Source organism: Eschrichtius robustus, chromosome 3 (genome assembly GCF_028021215.1).
Source record: "Eschrichtius robustus isolate mEscRob2 chromosome 3, mEscRob2.pri, whole genome shotgun sequence".
In the NCBI taxonomy this organism is placed as follows: Eukaryota; Metazoa; Chordata; class Mammalia; order Artiodactyla; family Eschrichtiidae; genus Eschrichtius; species Eschrichtius robustus.
In genome coordinates, this window is record NC_090826.1 from 109,356,174 (window position 1) to 109,374,877 (window position 18,704).

The 18,704-nt window shown below is 48.7% G+C and overlaps 3 protein-coding genes across 5 annotated transcripts; 2 read left to right on the forward strand and 1 right to left on the reverse strand.

The window, feature by feature from the left end:
- The first annotated feature begins 273 nt into the window (after positions 1 to 273).
- BNIPL (BCL2 interacting protein like) lies at positions 274 to 7,957 on the forward strand. Of its 2 annotated transcripts, none has more exons than XM_068540750.1 (9): positions 274 to 650; positions 1,761 to 1,825; positions 2,037 to 2,261; positions 4,804 to 4,986; positions 5,167 to 5,269; positions 5,433 to 5,564; positions 6,518 to 6,604; positions 6,794 to 6,892; positions 7,354 to 7,957. In XM_068540750.1, the coding sequence occupies exons 1-9, from the start codon at positions 607 to 609 to the stop codon at positions 7,388 to 7,390; spliced, it is 975 nt and encodes a 324-aa protein (XP_068396851.1). In that variant the 5' UTR covers positions 274 to 606; the 3' UTR covers positions 7,391 to 7,957. The 2 variants fall into 2 exon arrangements, with proteins under 2 accessions (XP_068396851.1, XP_068396852.1); XM_068540751.1 differs by lacking the exon at positions 274 to 650 and adding an exon at positions 1,360 to 1,555.
- A 63-nt stretch (positions 7,958 to 8,020) lies between these two features.
- Positions 8,021 to 10,271, forward strand: C3H1orf56 (chromosome 3 C1orf56 homolog). Its single transcript, XM_068540749.1, has 2 exons — positions 8,021 to 9,277; positions 10,187 to 10,271. The coding sequence occupies exons 1-2, from the start codon at positions 8,270 to 8,272 to the stop codon at positions 10,205 to 10,207; spliced, it is 1,029 nt and encodes a 342-aa protein (XP_068396850.1). The 5' UTR covers positions 8,021 to 8,269; the 3' UTR covers positions 10,208 to 10,271.
- Positions 10,272 to 12,512: 2,241 nt separating this feature from the next.
- Positions 12,513 to 18,572, reverse strand: CDC42SE1 (CDC42 small effector 1). 2 transcript variants are annotated; one of them, XM_068540754.1, is made up of 5 exons: positions 18,397 to 18,572; positions 14,897 to 15,214; positions 14,257 to 14,367; positions 13,452 to 13,540; positions 12,513 to 13,176 (listed from the first exon to the last, which is right to left on the reverse strand). In XM_068540754.1, the coding sequence occupies exons 2-4, from the start codon at positions 14,948 to 14,950 to the stop codon at positions 13,466 to 13,468; spliced, it is 240 nt and encodes a 79-aa protein (XP_068396855.1). In that variant the 5' UTR covers positions 14,951 to 15,214; positions 18,397 to 18,572; the 3' UTR covers positions 12,513 to 13,176; positions 13,452 to 13,465. The 2 variants fall into 2 exon arrangements, with proteins under 2 accessions (XP_068396855.1, XP_068396856.1); XM_068540755.1 differs by lacking the exon at positions 18,397 to 18,572 and adding an exon at positions 18,219 to 18,369.
- Positions 18,573 to 18,704: the final 132 nt, after the last annotated feature.

Consider the following 18,704-nt stretch of genomic DNA (forward strand, 5'->3'; position numbering starts at 1 on the left):
TAATCAGGCCTTTCCCTCTGATAATTGTTTTAACCTCCTCAAGATTCATTTCCCTTCTTTCTGCTGTACTTACTGTCTTCCTTCTGTTGACTCTTTTTGGGAATAAGGAGCAACAGTCTTATGTCTCCCCTCATCCTCAGCCTTTCCTTTAGTTTGTTTCTTCCAGAACCCTCTTTATAACATACTTCTGTGTCCTTGATTTTGCTTATGCTTGAGAAGTAGGCCCACGATAGTCTTAAAACTAAAATGGTTGCTACCATTACTTTTTTTTTTTTAAAGCAGCTTCCAGAAGGTTTTAAGGAGTCTAGAAAATTGCCTTCCTCGACTCACCCAAGACTAGCCGCTTTAGAATATGTAGTCTCCTCCCCAGAACCCGCCCCAATAGGCATGGTTTCTCTTTTGTGCAAACCTGCTTCTTGGGAAGGGAGGTGGCAAAACCTGTTTGAAGGTGAGGTTACTTACCTCCCTTCCACCCTTCCCTCCTCCTTGGAGGCAAGAGCAACAACAGCTGAGACAGAAAAAGGGGATACAGACGTGTTGGGGAGCTGAGACATCCGGCTCCCCGACAACTCCAAGTGTTTAAAGGCGACAGGAAGACTTCTGAAGATGGGAACTGTACAAGAGGAAGGAGAAAAGACATTAGATCTCAGGTAAGGAAGACGCTGGCTAACTTGATTGGAAACAAGGAGTGAATAGTCTTAAGGGACTTTCCCACCATCCAGCTCTTTCCAAGTCAAATCTCAGGTTCCTAGAGGAGATAAGACTGTAAGAGAATTAATTTGCAGAGAAGGGATGGAGGTGGCTTTAGGTAGGAAATATCAGTGAGGTATGGGAATTAGGGAACAAGGGATTCCAGGATAATTCCCTATTGCTTTTTTTTTTTTTAAGGAAGTTTCTATGTTTTGTTTTTGATAAATCTGCCCCGTTTTCCGCTTTCTAATACCCACCCTCCAGAATGGCCATCAGGAAAGCTGACCCAGAACTAAGTTAAGGTCCAGGTACTCCTTCCCAGCAAATCTCTCTTCCTCCTTACCTTCTTCCCCTACCCCTCTGCCATGGTTTCCCCTCACCACTCCCTAGTGTGGTGGAGGAAAGGCAGGCCTGACTAGGTGACATCTTCCCCAACTTTGCCCAGTGACAGCTTGGCAGGTCTGTCGGGTTCCAGCCAATTGTAATGTGAAATACCTCTCACCCCTACTGTGCAGGTGGAGCAACTGCCATCAGGTAAAAATAATTAGCTTTACCTTCCATGCCTGCTCTGCTCCTAAACCCAACTAGGGGTGATGGCTTTCTAACAAGTGGTGAAGGTGGTAGAAACATCTAGGAGACAAGAGATCTGACTTCTTTTTAAGGCCTGCCCTCTGCTCTGTACCTTCATTACTGCTCTTCATTCCAGTTCCCTTAAGACACTGCCTGGTTTGTCTCATAATAATCTTTTTTTCTGGGAGACTATCTATAGGGTCAGGGAGAATGCAGAAACAGCTGTACTAGGAGCATCCTTGAGACTTGGGGAACTGGAGCTGAAGGAAGACTGGCAGGATGAAGAATTCCCTAGGTGAGGAAGTATGAGCGAGGCTGGGAAAAGGGAAGGCTGGTCACAAATGGAGGGCAGCTATGGTAAATTGGGACTTGAAGGAAAGAGGTGGGGAAAAGAAAGAAGAGGTGATAACTTCATGGCGGGGAGATGGGATTGATAAGTTGATACCAGCTTAATGCCTTTAGCCTGTATTTCTTCCCCCTTTTCATCTTTTCCCCTCTAGATTGCTTCCTGAAGAGGCTGACCCTTCTGGAGATCCTCATAATCCTGAAAGAGACTCACAGGCAGGTACGTAAATTAGAACCCAGGCCTCCCTGATTCTGGTCCAGGGAAGGGTTATGCCACCCTATCCCTTTGCGGTTCTACTTCCCAAATGTCCCGTGTTAGTCCTTCTTTAGGATTCACCCCATATTATCACTTACATAGACAGGAATTCTAACATCCCCCACCAACACAAACCCATCTTTCTCTTCTTTTTTTTTCCCTGCTCCAAACCCAGGAACCCCCAGCACTTTAGCCCCGTGTGGCCAGCGCCCCATGCGTAAGCGTCTTTGTGCCCCAGAGTTGCGACTGAATCTGACTAAGGGGCCTGGAGATAACGGAGCTTCTCCCACCCACTCTGTACCTTCCTCTCCTGATGGCAGTTCTGACCTGGAGGTAGACGAGTTGGAGACACCTTCAGACTCGGAGCAGCTGGACAGTGGACATGAATTTGAACGGGAAGGTGGGAAAGAAAGCTGAAGACTGAGCTGGTAGAAGTAGAGGCCAGTGTTAAAAAAGCTCAGGATGGATTTAATGGGACTGAAGTTAGAACTAATAAGGTGGGGACCAAGAGGTAAGACCAGCAAAATTTCCTCAGAATGGAAAGGTAGAGCTTATTGGTCCAATGTGAGAGTAGTCAGTATAGGGGGAGAAGGGGGTACTTCATTTATTGAGGGAAATTTTATTGAATAACTGTTATATTGCTATCATTGAGCTAGAACTGAGTTATAAAGATGAATAAGATAATCCCTACCCTCAGGGAATTCTCTGTTTAGTATGAAATAAACACATATACAAATAAATGCAGTTAAAGGTTATGATCTACATGTGTATAGGGTACAGTGTAAGCAGGGAGAAGGCAAAGGTCAGTTCCACCTGAGAGGTGTTAAGAAAGACTTCACAGAGGATGCCATTCTGAGCTTATCAGGTAATTGGAGAGGCATTCTAGGTGGAAGAAGCAAATTGGGCAATAGCATGGCATGGTGGGGAATTCAGAGTATTAAGTATGACTATTTAGGTATTAAGGAAAACTTTGTTTCTTCTCTACTCACAGCACTTTTGACACCAAATGTATGGGTTTTCCCCACACCGACCAATTCTCCAACTCTCCAGACACAAATTGGGTGTCCTACAATTCAGTCACGACACTTAACTGGAGTTAGCACAGACACCACAGGTTAAGGGCTCACCCACAAGACTGCCCCAGACTTCAGACACCAATCACACGTCCAGGTTGTCTCCTGTGCTTCTGACCGACAGGTGATAAATCAGAGGTGCCTGCCACCCCCTCCTCAGGTTTGATAATGTGCTAAAACAGCTCACAGAACTTGGGGAAACAGTTTACTTACTAGATTACAGGTTTATTATAGGAGGATACAGATCAGGAACAACCAGAAGGAAGCAATACATAGGACAAGTTATGTGAAAGGGGGTGTGGAGCTCCGTGGGTGCACCACCCTCCCAGCACCTCCATGTGTTCACCAACGCAGAACCTCTCAGAACCCCTTCAGTTAGGGTTTTTTTTATGGAGGCTTCATATGTAGGTATGATTGATTGAATCACTGACCATTAGTGATTTAGCACAACCTCCAGTCTCTCTCCCCTCCTCAGAGGTCAGAGGGTAAAAGTTCCAAACCTCTAATCATGTGGTTGGTTGGCCTGGCAACCAGCCACTCATCCACAGAAGTTTTCCAAAGTCACCTCATTAACATAAACTTCTGTGGTTGAAAGGGGCTTGTTATGAATAGGAAAAGATACCTCTTTAACCTTTATCATCAGGAGCTGTTTTAGAAGCCAGGAACAAAACCAAAATATATATTATTATATCACAGAATATAATATATATTCTGTGGCTGGGAGGTGAAGAGAGAGAATGACAAAAGACTGTTAAGTAGGCAAGGGTTAAATCATGGAGGTCCTTGCTGCCACATTGAGTTTAGATTTTATCCTGTAGGCAATGGGGAGTCCCTTGAATGGTTTTAATCAAGGGACTAACATGATCAGATTTGATGGCTTTCAAAAGATTGAAAACAACCTAAAGGTCCATAAATAGGATGTTAGTTCTACAATATTGCAGTACATCCATACCATGGAATACTAAATACTAGGCACTATTTTTTAAGATGAAGCAGTTCTTTTTATTTCTATGGAAAGATCATGCAAAATTAGTGAGTATAGTATATTGTATTTTATGTATATTGCCATTTGAGTGAAAAAGGGAGAGAAGAAAAGAAACCTTGCTCCAGCAGTGGTGTAAAGGGTAGACTGGAGGAAAACAGACAAGAGGCAGGGAGACGAGTTAGGAGGCTAGTACTAAGGCCAGATGAGAAAGGCTCAGAACCTGTACCGGGACACTAATAGTGGAAAGAATGATAAAAGGATATAATGGAGATAGATGGAGGAGGATCTGGGGTCCTGTTGGCTTGACGGCTGGTAGAGAAGAAAGAGTCTCTGTTGACAAAGAGTTTTCTCTCTCAGGAAACTAGATGGATGGTGTCATTCATCAAGAAAGAATATGAGAGAGAGGAGGAAGAGAATGAGTTTGAGTTGCACTTGGAGTCTGGTGACTTGGAGATGACAGAGAAACACAAAATAGTGATGTCCACTCTAGGCATTTAGGGATATGGGTCTGGTGGTAGGAGAGAAGTCTGGGTTAGAAAGGAATCATCGCCTTACTGGCAGTAATTGAAGACATGGGAATAAACGAGCTCACCCAAGGAAGGAAAAGCATGGGCAGAAAGAATCTGGAAAAATGGCAAGGGCCATCAACCTACCATAGTGTAAGGTTACCTCCAGGCCATTGTCTAGTGAAAAAGTGAAGATAATGAGTCAGGAAAGAGAAACCAGCAAGGGGTTGGGTTGATCGGACAAACTAGGGCTAGAGTCATGGGTAAAAAATGAGGAATTAGATGTTGAGGTAATAAACTCTAAGAATCTGAGGAACTTACAAGATACTGAAGGTATGTATTCTGCCTTGTTGATCCTTCCCCATCCCTCTTTTTTAGATGAGCTGCCCCAGGCAGAGGGCCTGGGGGCCAGTGAGGCAGCTGAAAGGCTGGGCCAGGGTTGTATGTGGGATGTGGCTGGAGAAGACGGTCATTGCTGGAGGGTGTTCCGAACAGGACAGCGGGAGCAGCGAGTGGACATGACCGTCATTGAGCCCTATAAGAAAGTCCTATCTCATGGAGGTAATGGAGGGGTAAGAACTGTGACTTCTTAAGTAAAATGCCGAAGCTGGAAATTCAGTTATGGGTTCAGAATCCTTCCTGCAACTTCTAGATACCCTCAGAGTCTCTCAACCTAAACAGATGTACTGTCCATCAATACTTATTTGTTGACTGAATGAGTTTTCCCCTTCTCCTCCCCAGGCTACCATGGTGATGGCCTCAATGTTGTCATCCTCTTTGCTTCCTGTTATCTACCCAGAAGCAGCATCCCCGACTACACCTATGTCATGGAACACTTGTTTAGGTGAGGTGGAAGGCTTAAAGTGCTCCAGAGTGGATGTTAGAGAGGGAAACATTCAAAAGAACCCCTTCTCTGATCAGTAACTGACTGTAGAGTCTACAGTAATGTGCCTCTCACTCCCCACAACCCCAAACGCATACCTTCCCTGACAATTTCATCTCCCCAGGTATATGGTGGGTACTCTGGAGCTGCTGATAGCTGAAAATTATCTGCTTGTTCACCTGAGTGGAGGCACAAGTAGGGCCCAAGTTCCACCTCTGAGCTGGATACGCCAGTGTTACCACACCCTGGATCGCCGGTGAGCCTCTAGGACAAGAGGGCTACCATGCTCTATCTTATCTTTTTCTTTTCCATCTTTCCATAGTTTCTTCCATTCAATCTCTTCCACTTTTTTTTTGACCGCGCCATGTGGTTTGCAGGATCTCAGTTCCCTGACCAGGGATTGAACCGGGGCCCTGTCAGTGAAAGTCCGGAATCCTAACCACTTGGCCACCAGGGAACTCCCTCTTCCACTTTTCTTTGTCCCTCTATACCCCTTTCCAAGCCTCTCCTATCCTCTGTCCTCTCTTGGAGTCATGGAAATCTAGTTTCAAATCTTGCCTTTATCACTTACTACCTTTATGACTGTGGACAAGTCACTTAACTTTCTGGGACTCAGTTTCCTTCTCTGTAAAATGTCAATGATAATACCTTTGCCACTGAGTATTTGAATCAAATCAACATGGCGCATTGCCTGGCACATGGAAGGCAGCCCTTCCTTTTCTCATAGTCTTGCCATTTATTTCACTTTTCACATCTCCATTGTCTTCTTTTCTTGTCTGCCTTCATCCCTGACCCTTATGCCTTTTTTCCTTGATATCCCTTTTCTTGTTTCCTTTCTTCCCTCCGTCTTCCATTTGCTCACTTTTCTCTTCTTGTTCCTTTTTTTTTCTCCTCATTGGTCTTCACCGGATCATGGAGGGATGGAGGAGTATACAAAAGGAACTATGGGAGCGTAGGGCACAGGAAAGAAGTGGGGTAGAGAAGGCCAGGCTAAGGTATTCCAAGAGGAGAGTTTCCTAAAAATGAGGAGGCTAAGCAAGATGGATGGAGCTGAGATTGCAGTTAAAGGAATGGGGATTCGACCCAACTATCAGAGAAATCTAGAAATTAGAGAAGAAGGGAAGGAAGTTAAAGTACAGAAGGTAGCTCCACCTGATCTTCAGGCATGAAGGTGGAAGGAGAGTGGAATGGTCTCATGTTCTTCTTCAGGCTCCGGAAAAACCTGCATGCCCTGGTGGTTGTCCATGCTACATGGTATGTGAAGGCATTCCTGACACTGCTTCGGCCCTTCATCAGGTACTAGCTTGGGGGACAAAGACCCCGTTTCCGCTCTCCCCATTTTCACAATCAAGATTAAGAACTTCTTGCCCCACCCTGACTCTTTCTAGCCTTAACCACTCTCTACTTATTATGTTTCCCTTTGTAAGGATCTCCAGGAGCCCTCTTCCCCATATAAAACACACTTGGTTGATCCTCTCTTTTTAGTTCCAAGTTCACACGGAAGATCCGTTTTCTGAATAGCCTTGGAGAGCTGGCCCAACTCATCTCCTTGGATCAGGTCCACATCCCAGAAGCTGTCAGACGGTGAGTCCTGGCTTAAGGATAAAAGTTTGGGATGGGATGTGTAAGAGCCAACTCCCACTTTCTTAATGCCTTGTTGGAACAAAGGAACTAAAAGACAGAGGCTCTGCTTTCAGAGGCGTCAGTGTATCTGGGAAGACTCCATACATGCAGGACACTACTGTATCCAACAAGAACAAATGAAAAAAATTAATCCTATAAGTGCATCAAGGAATAAAGGAGTAATCACAGCACAGAATTTAGAGGAAATTCAGACCAGCCCTAGAAATTAAGAAGGGATATGTTGGCAGTGAATAGGAGAGAATATCCAGTGGGGGAGGGTTGCTAGAGAGCAAAGGATCCTACATGATGACCGACCCAAGCATCTAATCTACCTCTTCCAGTTCACCTGGCTTCTCTCCCTAAACCCCTGAGTAAAACCCAGTCTGCTCCTATACCACTTTTTCCCCCTCTCTTTCTCCTAGGCTGGACCAGGATCTCCATGGCTCAGGAGGGACCTAGCATAGGACTGGAATAATGAGCTTAAGAACCAAGCAAAGATATTGATCTGCTTACACCCTAAACCCTGAAACATCTGAGCTGTTTTGTAAATCAACTCATCCTCAATCCCAGTACCACTGGATCTTCACATCTCAATGGGATGTCGTTCCTTCCATGACCCTGACTTCAAAGCAGGGCTCTGAGGTTGGGAACCTGATGTGCTGGGTGACTTTCATTTCAGCTGGAGGGGTGCATGTTGTGGCATTTTATCTAGGACAGTGCAAAGCTGTGCTGCTTTAGCTGTAGAACCTTGGGCAAATAACCTCCTCTCTTTGAGTCTGAGATCCTTTCCACCTGGGGTATTCTAGCAGTCTGTGAAGGTGAGGGGTGGATGGGGAGGGCAGGTCTCCCGCTGGGAGCCAGGAGTCAGTGCCCTAAATGTTGAAGAGCCATTCTGTTTCCCTCTTTCCTTCAGTAGTCTCATCTGCTGCCTGTGAGCCTGGGGAGGGGCATTTTCAAAACCTGTATTTTGTCCTCTTTAGTAAATTCAGATCTGTAGCGATTAATAAACTGAGATGAGAGATTCAAGCGCCGCGCCGAGGAAGTGTACTACTCTTTCCCCAGCCCCTTGCATCACAATCCGTCTGTCGGTTCTGGCACAGGAGTTCTTGCTGCAGAGGTTCTCTGGGATTTTCAGCTGAGCCCCTGGGCCTGCCGGAGCTGACCCGCGGGGAGAGGGCCTGGGGGAGGGGCGTGGCGCGCGCGTCAGAGCCCCCCTCCCCTCCCCCGCGGGCCTCGGTTCTAACGACCCGGTGGGTCGAGAGCCGAAGGGAGGGAGAGAAGGTGGGAGCCCCGGCCTTCCTCACTGGCCTCCCTCCCAGCCCCACACCGTCCAGCCCCATGGTCCCCGCCGCCGGCGCGCTGCTTTGGGCCCTGCTGCTGAGTCTGGGGCCCCGGGCGGCGGGGGCCGAAGGCCTGACTTCGACCGCGATGCCGCGGAACAGTCTCCGCTTCGGGGGCCCTATGACCCGCAGCTACCGGACCACCGCCCGGAGCACCCGGAGCGTTGTTTCCCAGAAGATGAGGGTAACAATGGAGGATGAGGACGACGTCGTGGCCGTGGCCGACGGCCTGGCAGGCCCGGCCGCTGCCGAGCTCTTGGCCTCCACGGTGTCCACAGGTAGCCGGTCGCGTTTGTCGGCGGAGGAGGATGGGTCTTTGGAAGAGGGGGTTGTGATTTACGCCAGAAAGAATAACACCGAGTTGGAGACTCACAATACGACTTCCAGTACACCTGGGGGGCCTAGCCCAGGGTTTACAGCGAATGACCGGGATTCCGAAATCAGGATGAGTTCAAGCCAGCGGCCCTCCACCTGGAAGGCTAACGTGGACCAGCTGCTCTCCGACACTACCCTGAACCAGTGGTCGACAGCACGGTCCACCCGGAACCAGTGGCCACCGCCCTCGCCCACAGCCATGCCAGCTCCCGAGGATCTGCGGCTGGTGCTGATGCCCTGGGGCCCGTGGCACTGCCACTGCAAGTCCGGCACCATGAGCCGGACCCGAGCCGGGAAACTGCGTGGCCTTTCGGGGCGCCTGCGAGTTGGGGCGCTGAGCCAACTCCGCACTGAGCACCGGCCTTGCACCTACCACCAATGCCCCTGCAACCGCGAGCGGGAGGAGTGCCCCCTCGATGCAGGTCTCTGTCCTGACACCAGCTGCACCACTCAGACCACCACCAGGGCCACCACCACTACTCCCCTTCCCCCACTAGTCAGCCGACTCAGACCCACCCCCTTCATCCCCAGTCTCAGGCCCAACCCAGCCCTTGCTTTTTGGAAAAGGGTCAGGACTGGGCTGGAGGATATTTGGAACAGTCTGTCTACAGTGTTCACAGAGATGCAACCAGTAAGTGTCTAGTGATGAGCCAGCATCTTTGTTAAGGCATCTGAAAAGTCCTGATATCCAGAACCCTGTTGCTAAGCCAGCCAGTGTGTCTGCGTGAACTGTTGCTTATGTTTGGTTATTGATTCATAAAATGCATTGGTTATTCACATTATTGTTAGCCATTGATTCCACCTATCATTTCTTGAGCAACTGCTGTTTGGCTATTAGGCAACATGTAGGTCATTAGATGATTATTGACCAAACTGTTAAGATTGTAGATATATAAAGAACTCTTGATGTGGAGATAGTTGATGGATGTGGAAGATTTCGTAGTTTTCAGCTTATTAACGCAGCTTAACAGTAACAGCTGCCAATATCTGAGGTCTTCTTATGTGCACTCTACCTGGATCAGTCCTCACAACAACTCTATGGTATTATTATTACCACTTTACAGATGAAGAAACAGGGGGTTTACAGTTAGTAAGTAGTGGAGTCACGGCAGGATTTAAACCAGGTTTGTTTGACACTAGTGCCAATGCTCTTAACCACTACTAACCCAAAGAACTGTCCTCCTGGGATTATTCCCAGAAACTTAAGAATTCTCAGGGAAGGATAGTCCTCTACTTCACCAAAAGAGCTACCAAAGTTCCTGATCGACCTGATAAAATATTCTCAAGGTCTCAGGATGACAGGACCTTTGGGGAAAGGAGAAGGACAATAAAATATATACTTGGTCATTCTGTCAAGTTTCTGTTTTTGTCTCTCTCCTTGCTGTGTCTAATACCATTATTCAATATAAAAAAGCATAAATAGTGGGCAGCAGTGTTAACGGAATGAGGGTTTGTGGGGAGAGGGAGATGAGGCAAGGAGGGGAAAAGAATATGGATGTGGTTATATTTTCCCTTTTCTCTATTTTGTTTCCTTACCCAGATAAACAGAAATCGGAGGTAATGGCCACTTCAACCACAAGAGGAGGTGTCAGCATCTCAACCTCTCTTCCCCTTTCAATCCCAGCACCCACTGGATATTTTTAGTACAGAAAAACAAAACTAGAAAAAAAAACTTTTTGGTGTTGTGTCTTTCTACAGAGGTACCTGAGGGAGGGGAGACCATAAATCTCTTGACCCTTAAGACTGAACTGTGTACTAGCAGCATCTGGCTTGGTCCCTTCCACTGTCCCCCAGGATAAAAATGTTGATATTGCTCATCTTCTTCATTTCCAAAGTTGTTTTTAAACAAGTACTTCTTTAAAGACTTGAAAAATCTCAGATGAATACCAAGAAAAAGGAACAGGAAGAACAATGAGTTGAGCCCTTGGGAGGTGATGGTTATCTTCTCCTTGCCTTCACGACACTTGGCCTTCTCTCCTCAGAAAGGGCAAGGTTGGCACAAAATTCCATGACAGCCACTTTCTAGGAGTTGCCTTCATTAACCACGTCTACCCTTTAACCCAACACACACCTGTAGTGATTACTCTGGGACTATTTTGCTTAAACTTTTTTTATTTGAAAATGTATTTAAAAGTCCAACAATTTTTAATATAAATTATGACTCTCAAACCCATTCCCATCACTCTAAATATTGTTAAAGTGATGGTAGCATACACATTAGAGAAGGTAGCTAAAGGTGAGAGAGCACCAAAGAAAAGATGGTGTCTAAAGAATAGGCAGTAGAGGGACTTCCCTGGCCGTCCAGTGGTTGAGACTCCTGCTTCCACTGCAGGGGGTGTGGGTTCCATCCCTGGCCTGGGAACTAAGATCCCGTGTGCCGCGTGGCGTGGCCAAAAAGAAAAGAATAGGCAGTACAATAAGGCTCAAGATCAGGGTGACCGGAGATTCCAGGAGTTCCCCCATCTTTCTGCCCTATCCTGTTAACCCTTTAGATCTAGTATAACCCTCAGGCTATTCAGCTACTTTAGGCCAACAAGATGAGCTACTTTCAGAGCAACTAGCTAGACTGGAATTGAGTACATTGGGAATGTATCTCTATAACCAAGCTAAAACACTAAAAAAAAAATCTGCAGGAAATACACTGAAATTAGAACCTCAGTCACTATAGGTGGGGGTAAACTGGATGGATGGTGGAATCAGAGTGGATCTTAGTTCTCACATTCCTGACCCCCACTACCATTAAACAGGATTCTTCCTGTTACTGAGCTAATGAGACCCCCGCCTTCTCATCTCAGAGCAGGCAGGAGCTCATCTGTTCTGCCCTCCTCATCACCCTGCAAGGAAGGGGCCAGAACAAAACACCTGAGAAAACTGAAAATGCCTAAAGACCCTACTCCTACATTATTTTCCCACCTAAAGCAGACTCTTCAGCCAGATGGGCAGTGGGACCTGGTCCTCAGACAAAACTCCCTGAGTCTTATTTGTGTCTGGTTCTAGGATTAGGGCACAGAAACAGAGCTTAAAATTTGGGGAGGATAAGCTGGGGTATCTGTGGCTCTACTGTTTTTCACTCCCTCCCTTCCCCAATCCCCCCATACCCTGTTCATGTCTCCACACTGCAGGAACCCCCCCTCCAGAGAGCATAAGGAGAAGCACAGTACACGTCCATCACAGAGACATGAACCCATGCAAGCACAAGCAACACACAATAAAGAAGTGTTTGGAGATTATGTGCAGCCTTATTGAACCTACTTTACACAGGGCCCTAGTTCCTCCATGACTCAGGCTTAGGATGAACAAGTGGAAATCATCTGAGAGAAAAATATCTCGACTCTATAGCGCAGTGGCTCTCAACTGGGGGTGATTTTGCCCCCTCGGAGACATTTGGCCATATGTGGGGATATTTTTTGTTGTTATAACTAGGGTGGGCCAGGTATGCTGCTAAACATCCTATAATGCACGGGACAGTCCCTCACTACCAAGAATTATCCAGCCCAAAATGTCAAAAGTGCCTAGTTTGAGAAAACTTGCTCTAGAGGTCTTCCGGCTCTCATGCCGGAGAATCTTAAGATCACTCAAGGATGATTGTTTTCAACCTATTTATTTCACCACCACTCCCATTCTCAGTGATCAGTAAGTCTACCCTGAGACATAACTCCTAGTTTTGCTGAATTCTGGGTTTCTCTCCAAGATCCCTCTTCCTGCTCTCTAGGCCAGCGGGGAGGTGGGCAGAGGGCAGATCCCCAAGACTTCAGGTTAAGACCCACCTCTTAACTCTTATCCAGTGGGAAACAGTAAGGCTCCTGACCGGGATGGGGTTAAGGATAGAGGTAGTAGCAGGATGGGGGTAATTAAGAGAACTCATCTTAAATTGAATTTTTAATTAATTTAAAAAAAAAGGGAAAGATCTTAGGGAGCCAGCAATGCTACAGAAACATAGGGTTAGAGGCCTACCTAGAGAAAGACCCTGGTATCGGCAGACAGATACTGAGGGACTGAGTTTCAAGTCTGAGATCTAAAGAGAAAAAGTAGACTAGCCAGTGGTCACCCTCCCAGACCCTGCTTGACGTCTGCTTCAGTTCATTCCAGGACGAAAGATAAGGGCAGGGAGGTAGGGAGCTTCTTAGCAAAGCCGGCTTCAGCTTTGGTAATCTCACCTACCCACCACATTTAAGGAGTTCCAGGTTAAGAGTTTAAAAACATATGGCACCTAGACCGTCATTCAGGAGAAGGGAACTCATTCCAAGTTCCCAGAAAACTCCTATCTCAGATCTGATAGTGTCCAGGGCTTCAGCTGAGCTCCTTCTGGCCAACCAGTAGTCACTTGGTCAGTCCTGCTGCCTTGACCCCATCTCCAGGAGGGGCTACAGCCAGAGGGAGTAGAGGGAGTCCAGCCCCCAAGCCATTTGAGGCACTATTAGACAGATAGGGAAAAGAGGGGCCCTGGGGTTATTGATTCTAGGAAGGAAACTGGTAGGGCCAGCATCTCTTCTGGGCTGGACAGGGTGAAGGCTGGACACACAGCAGAACCTGATTAAAGGAAAAAAAGAAGAAGGAAGATTAGCCTCGAAGAAAACCTTAGGGAGAGGGTACCACCTGGTTCACACTTAACTATTTCCACAGTGCGCTCTTTTTTTCTATTTCTATCTGTCTGCACATCCCTTTCTCTCTGCTTTTCTGGATCCTACATTTTTGACTCTTCCATTCTAATTCTTTCTTCCTCCCTTCACTTCCCATTCTTGCAGAGGATCACGGTTCTGAGCCAGGGGGCTGGAGGTGTTGGATGGGTTTCTCTAATCACTCACCAGTCGTATTGGAGCTACAAGCCCCTAGAATTGCTCCACGGTCTGTCTCGGTTTCCCTTGGATCTCATCTGCTCCTGAACTGCACCTGTCTGTGAAAAAGCACATGTGAGACCCTCTCCTAAACCTTCATATGGCATGGTAAAAGAGCTCCCCTGTGCCCTCCGTGGAAGAGGTTGACCCCATCTCCTTGACAATAAAATCAATCTGAAAAGGTTAAAACTAATCTCTATTCCTCCAAGGGAAGTCTCAATGCCTCCCTTCACAATGACCTTCATGAGGATGAGACAAAGTGGGTCTTTTACTAGTAAGATCCTCTCACAAAGGACTCTCCCATATTTATCTGTGCTTCATAACTGATGAAAAGATTCCTTCACTACCTCCAAGCCCATTTCCCTTATTTTGAGAGCAGAAATGCATATTAAACATTACTTAGGATAGAGGTGCTCAGCCTTTTCCCTGTCCCAACACTCCCAACCAGAATATGACTTACTGTGGCGCTGAGACAGCAGTTCTTAATTAATAGAAGGAAGGGTTATGGTTTTTGGAAAAAAGCCCTCCAAGTAACTATTAAGACATATATATCCTCCATCCAATGAAGAACAATCTGCTAATTGTAAAGATGAGGGAGCCTAGGCCAGAGACTTGAAATGTCAGATCTCAGATTTATGCAGCCTGTGACCAGGACTAGAATCCTAGCTTCTTGCTTCCCATCGAGTATTCTGTTATGCCCTCAGCTTAAACTTTCAAAAAAGGGCACAGTTCTAGCCCACAACCTCATATCAACCTCTGCCCATTCCCTTGTTACCATGCCAAGTCCATCTCCGGCACCCATCTCCCCAGAGCCAATGTGAGTCAGGTGGACAAAATTCATTGGTTCCCCAATCATGGTCCGGTCAATCCGTCTCCTCTTCTTCTTCTGATTGGAGAAGACAGGGAGTTACGTCACAGTGGAGAAAGGGAAAAGAGTTGGAAACCACTAAGGGACGAGCTAAGGGCCTGGTGGGAAAGGGGATACGGCATTATAACAGGGAAATCACTAGGGTATGAAAGGCAAGGTTAGAACAACATAAACAGAGAGAGGACACAGGCAGGGTGGTAAGGGCAGTGGCCTGCAGAGTGAACACTGGACAAAGAAAGGACATGTCAAAGTCACCTCTGGCTGATAAGGAAACAGTGGGGAAAACTGACAGGTATTAAGCTCCACCTACAACCCTTGTCCAACTCAAAATGGACGGGAAAAAGAAGTGATAGCTAGGACTGTTCACTTCCTCCCTCACCCAGTCCCCTTCATTCCATGTACACACCTGCCCGGCCACAGAAGCTATCCTGACAGAGAAGGAGGCAAGAAGTGTGCTTTTTAGACGGCGGATCCTAGACTGACGTATCTACGTCCCAGTATACGGTAACTGGTTTCTGTGTGTTGGGGTGGGGTGGGGGAGACTTACCGGCTGGGGTTTCTCTACCACACAGCAGCCCAGTTTGTGCCAAAATTCACTCATGTTCCCCGATGGTTCCAGTTTCACGCCTCTGCCTGAGGCCCCAGAGGGCTCTTGCTCTGGTGCCTTGACCGCCCACTCCTCACTCCCCTCAGGTGTAACAACACCCTGGGTTTACTCAGCTGGACAGGTCTAGAGAAAGTGGAGTCCTCGGAGCCCTTAAGCTGAGCGGTGAAGGTCAGTGTCTCAGACCCTGAGAGACTAGCAAGGTCGGAGAGTGGCGTGGGCAAGCAGGTACAAGGTTATGTCTTCCACAGACCTGGAACCCTGGATGAGCAGAAAGTAAAGAGAGAAGAAAAGTTAATGAGAAATCTCCACTCCCCCACTCTTTGAGAAGGCTCCTGAGGAGCCCATATCTTCTTGCTCCCCTGTAAAGGCCCTAGTCCTACAACCAACACTAACCTTCTCCAAACATAAGAACCTCGAAGTCTGACTCTCAGAGAAAGGCAAAGAACCAAAAGGGCACCAAAGGGTTAAGGAACAGTAGCTGCTGGTACCCACGGAGGGGAGAGGAAGGGGGCTGGAAGCTAGGAAGAGAGGATGGGAGGGGACTAAATGATACTGGCAGAAATGAGCAAAGTTTGGGGGTGCTACAAGCTCCACCTCCCTTCTCCCTTGGTTTAAGGCAGAAGGGGAGGGGCATTTAAGTGACTTTGAAGAGGAAATGGTGGTTTTTTGTTCTCACAAACAAGGCCTCCACCCCTGACCCTCCCTTTTTCCTTACCTTACTCTGAACACCTAGATTTTCTTTAAGACCAAGAGAGGCCTTGACTACCTAGGTCCTAGGTGACCAACTGCAGCAGGTTGGAACCTAAGACTTTCTACAGTGAGGAATTTCTTCCCTCTCCATTCCCTGCCCTTGTTCCTCCTCATTTCCCTCAACTGAGATCCAACCCCTCCCAGAAGCCATTTAACAGTTTCTTTATTACTTGACCTTGAGATCCTTCCTGAGGGCTGCCTACACTGTTTTATCTGTGTTCTGTATCAACGCACTCCTCTGTGTGCACCTCTGTTTGCACATATGTGGCATGACCCTATCACCATGTGTGTGTCTTGTGGAGATCATCTGTGCACAGGTTGTGGGTACACGTGCCAGGTATCTTCTGTCCCATGAGGAATCTTTTTCCAGCCTCCCCACCCTCTTCACATGTCCTGTCGTGCCACTCTGCTCTGTCTCACACCCCATAGGGCCTGGGCCTCCCTCCCTCCCTCCTCCCCTCATGCTGTGACCTGTTCTCTCTTCCCTCCTTACCACTTCCACCCCCAATCTTCATCAGCCAACCAGACATGAGGAACTTCCCAACAGCATTAGTGTCCAAGGAAGAACTTCCTCCCCTCTTCATTACTGCCAGCCAGGGTAGGGCACACATAGGTTTCCTCTATTTTCACTGCATTCCCCTAGTCTTATAATACAACCAACCTCAAAGATTCCAAACAGGGCAGTTTCATGCACATTACACTTTAGCCTGAATAGGAATCTCCCCTCCCTCCAAGATTGGAACCCTGATGCTCTGGCACCCTACACTGATCTAAGAACTGAGAGGGTTTTTTCTCAGCCTTGAGATGAGATCACACCAACACTGTGACACAGCTTCTGAGGGATGGAAGGACCCGAGAGTCCAGGCTTTCTCTTACTTCCCTTCCCACCACTGGAGGGGAGGAGTAATGAGACAGGGCGGAAGTCAGAACACGGCTGTCCAGAGAGGGGAGCTGTGGTCAGTGGGGAAGTCAGTCAGTCACAGGGTTTGTCGTGATGGTGGTGGTGTTGGGTGGTAAGGGTTGGGGGGGTGGGGAGGGGATGAAGAAAACAATGAAGAATCAGAGGAAACCCCCAACACTACCAGACACGCTGTACTGAGACTGGACTCTCCCCCAACACCCTCCTTGCTCAAAGCTGAGTGAACAGAAGTGGATGGTGGGAGGGAAAAGGAGAGAAGAGGGGGAGGAGGGAAAAGGAGAGAAGAGGGGGAGGAGGAGAGAGGGAAAGGGGCAGTGGAGGGAACAAGGACGTTTCTGTTCCTTTTCCAGGGACCTGGCCAGGGCTGGGTGGAGGGAAAGTGTGTGTGTGGGACTTGGCATGAAATGACCAATGATGATGAGAAGTGACCAGGAAATTCCATTCCCTAGGACACAGGACATAAGGGTCTCTGAAACCTGGGGGTGGGGTCAGCGTGAGGAGAAGACTGGGCAGGGTGAATGTGGTGGTGGTGGTGGTGGTGGTGAGGGGGGAGGGGAACAGGCCAGAAAAGGAAGTAAGAGTGATTGGCTGCCACTCTCCTTTAAAATATCTAGAGAAGAGTGGGTTGAGGAAAAATGAAGTCCTCAAGTGGTCAGCCCAGGAAGACGAGGCACCTGAACCCACTACACACTATTTCAACTCCACAATGAAGGAGAAGGGCTGGGTAAACAGTAGGAGGGGTCAGGATTAGATCGTATAAGGCCATACCCTGACAGCCAAGTAGTGCTGTGACCTGGGCCTGAGTCCCAAGTAGGAAGGGTGAAATACAGAGCTGGAAAAGACACCAAGATCACAGTAGAGCTTAAGAGCTTTAAAACTATTGGGGAGTGAGCAGGAGAATGGATGGGAGAAAGGTTCCAGGGAGGAAGGATGTACAGAGGTAGTTCCCTGGTCCTGTTCTAGCCCCAAACCGGTTTTCCCGGTCCCGCTGACTCCAGCCCCAAGGCCTCCTACCCGCTGCCTGACAAGCCTTCACAAGAAGCAGCTGGAGAGAAAGAGAAAGAGAATTGAGAAAATGGAGCGGGCAATTCTGGCTATGAGCCCAGGGCTGCAGCTGGTCCCCTATGGAGACCTCCAGACATGAGGGCTGCTGCGGGGCTCTGGAGAAGTGGGGGGTGGCCCCCAACTTTCAGTCAAGTGACAGGCATTTGCCCCAGCACCGACCGTGCCCTTCCCCAGGCAAGGTCCTGTGGAGGCGTAAGAGGAAACAGGGCTAGGCCCTCAGCTCCCCCTGCCCAATAGGTTCAGTCACATAGGCTCCATTTCTGCCCACCCCCGGACTCTACCCAGAAATTCTCTGCTCCTCCCAAGGCTGAACTAACATTGGGCCTCTCTGTGAATCTTTCCGACTTTGTCACTGTCTGGCGTGGCTGCTTGTCTCAGATTTAGACCTTCCCGGACCAGCTCTGCTTCAGTTTGCTGGCACACGCCAGCACCGAGGTTGGTGAGTCTCAAAAGAGACCTTCTTCCCACCTCCCGTCTCCCCCCCAACACTCCAGACCCGTCTTCCCTTCTGCTCTTCACCGGCCTCACCTGCGCACCGCCGGAGCACGGACAGGGACGGCTCCTCAGCCGGCGCACCCCTTTCGCCACCGACCCAGCATCTCGACAGCCGTGGACGCCCTCCTCCCCCACCCCCAGCATCCGGTGCGTCTCCGCCTGACTGGGCAGGCGGGGCGCACGGGCCGAGGGACCGAGCCCGAGGCCTCACCTGCTCTGCTCCGGCATCCAGGCGTCCGGCGCCAGCTGGTGGGGGCTCCCGCTCGGTGCCCGCCAGCGTGGGGTTCCTGGCCTCGCTCCTCGGCGCGGTGGGGGAGCCGAGGGCGGAGCGGCAGAGGTGCGGCTGGCTGAGGGCGGAAACGGCCGCGACGCGATTACGAAACCCGTCCGACTGGGAGCCGGGCGCACAGCCCCGCTCTGGCCTGAGGTGGCGCTGCACGACGGAGGGACGTGGGAGGGGCCTCGGAAGCCCCCGAGGGCCGCCGCCCCTGCCGGGAAAACCCGGGAAAGCGGACCCTC

Coding starts and splice junctions, on each gene's coding strand:
- BNIPL (XM_068540750.1), top strand. CDS start 607: ATGGGAACTGTACAAGAGGAAGGAGAAAAGACATTAGATCTCAG. Junction 651..1,760: donor GAAAAGACATTAGATCTCAG/GTAAGGAAGACG, acceptor TTTCCCCTCTAG/ATTGCTTCCTGAAGAGGCTG. Junction 1,826..2,036: donor TGAAAGAGACTCACAGGCAG/GTACGTAAATTA, acceptor CTCCAAACCCAG/GAACCCCCAGCACTTTAGCC.
- C3H1orf56 (XM_068540749.1), top strand. CDS start 8,270: ATGGTCCCCGCCGCCGGCGCGCTGCTTTGGGCCCTGCTGCTGAGTCTG. Junction 9,278..10,186: donor TGTTCACAGAGATGCAACCA/GTAAGTGTCTAG, acceptor TTCCTTACCCAG/ATAAACAGAAATCGGAGGTA.
- CDC42SE1 (XM_068540754.1), bottom strand. CDS start 14,950: ATGAGTGAATTTTGGCACAAACTGGGCTGCTGTGTGGTAGAGAAACCC. Junction 14,368..14,896: donor TGGTAGAGAAACCCCAGCCG/GTAAGTCTCCCC, acceptor TTCTCCAATCAG/AAGAAGAAGAGGAGACGGAT. Junction 13,541..14,256: donor CCGGAGATGGACTTGGCATG/GTAACAAGGGAA, acceptor GCTTTTTCACAG/ACAGGTGCAGTTCAGGAGCA.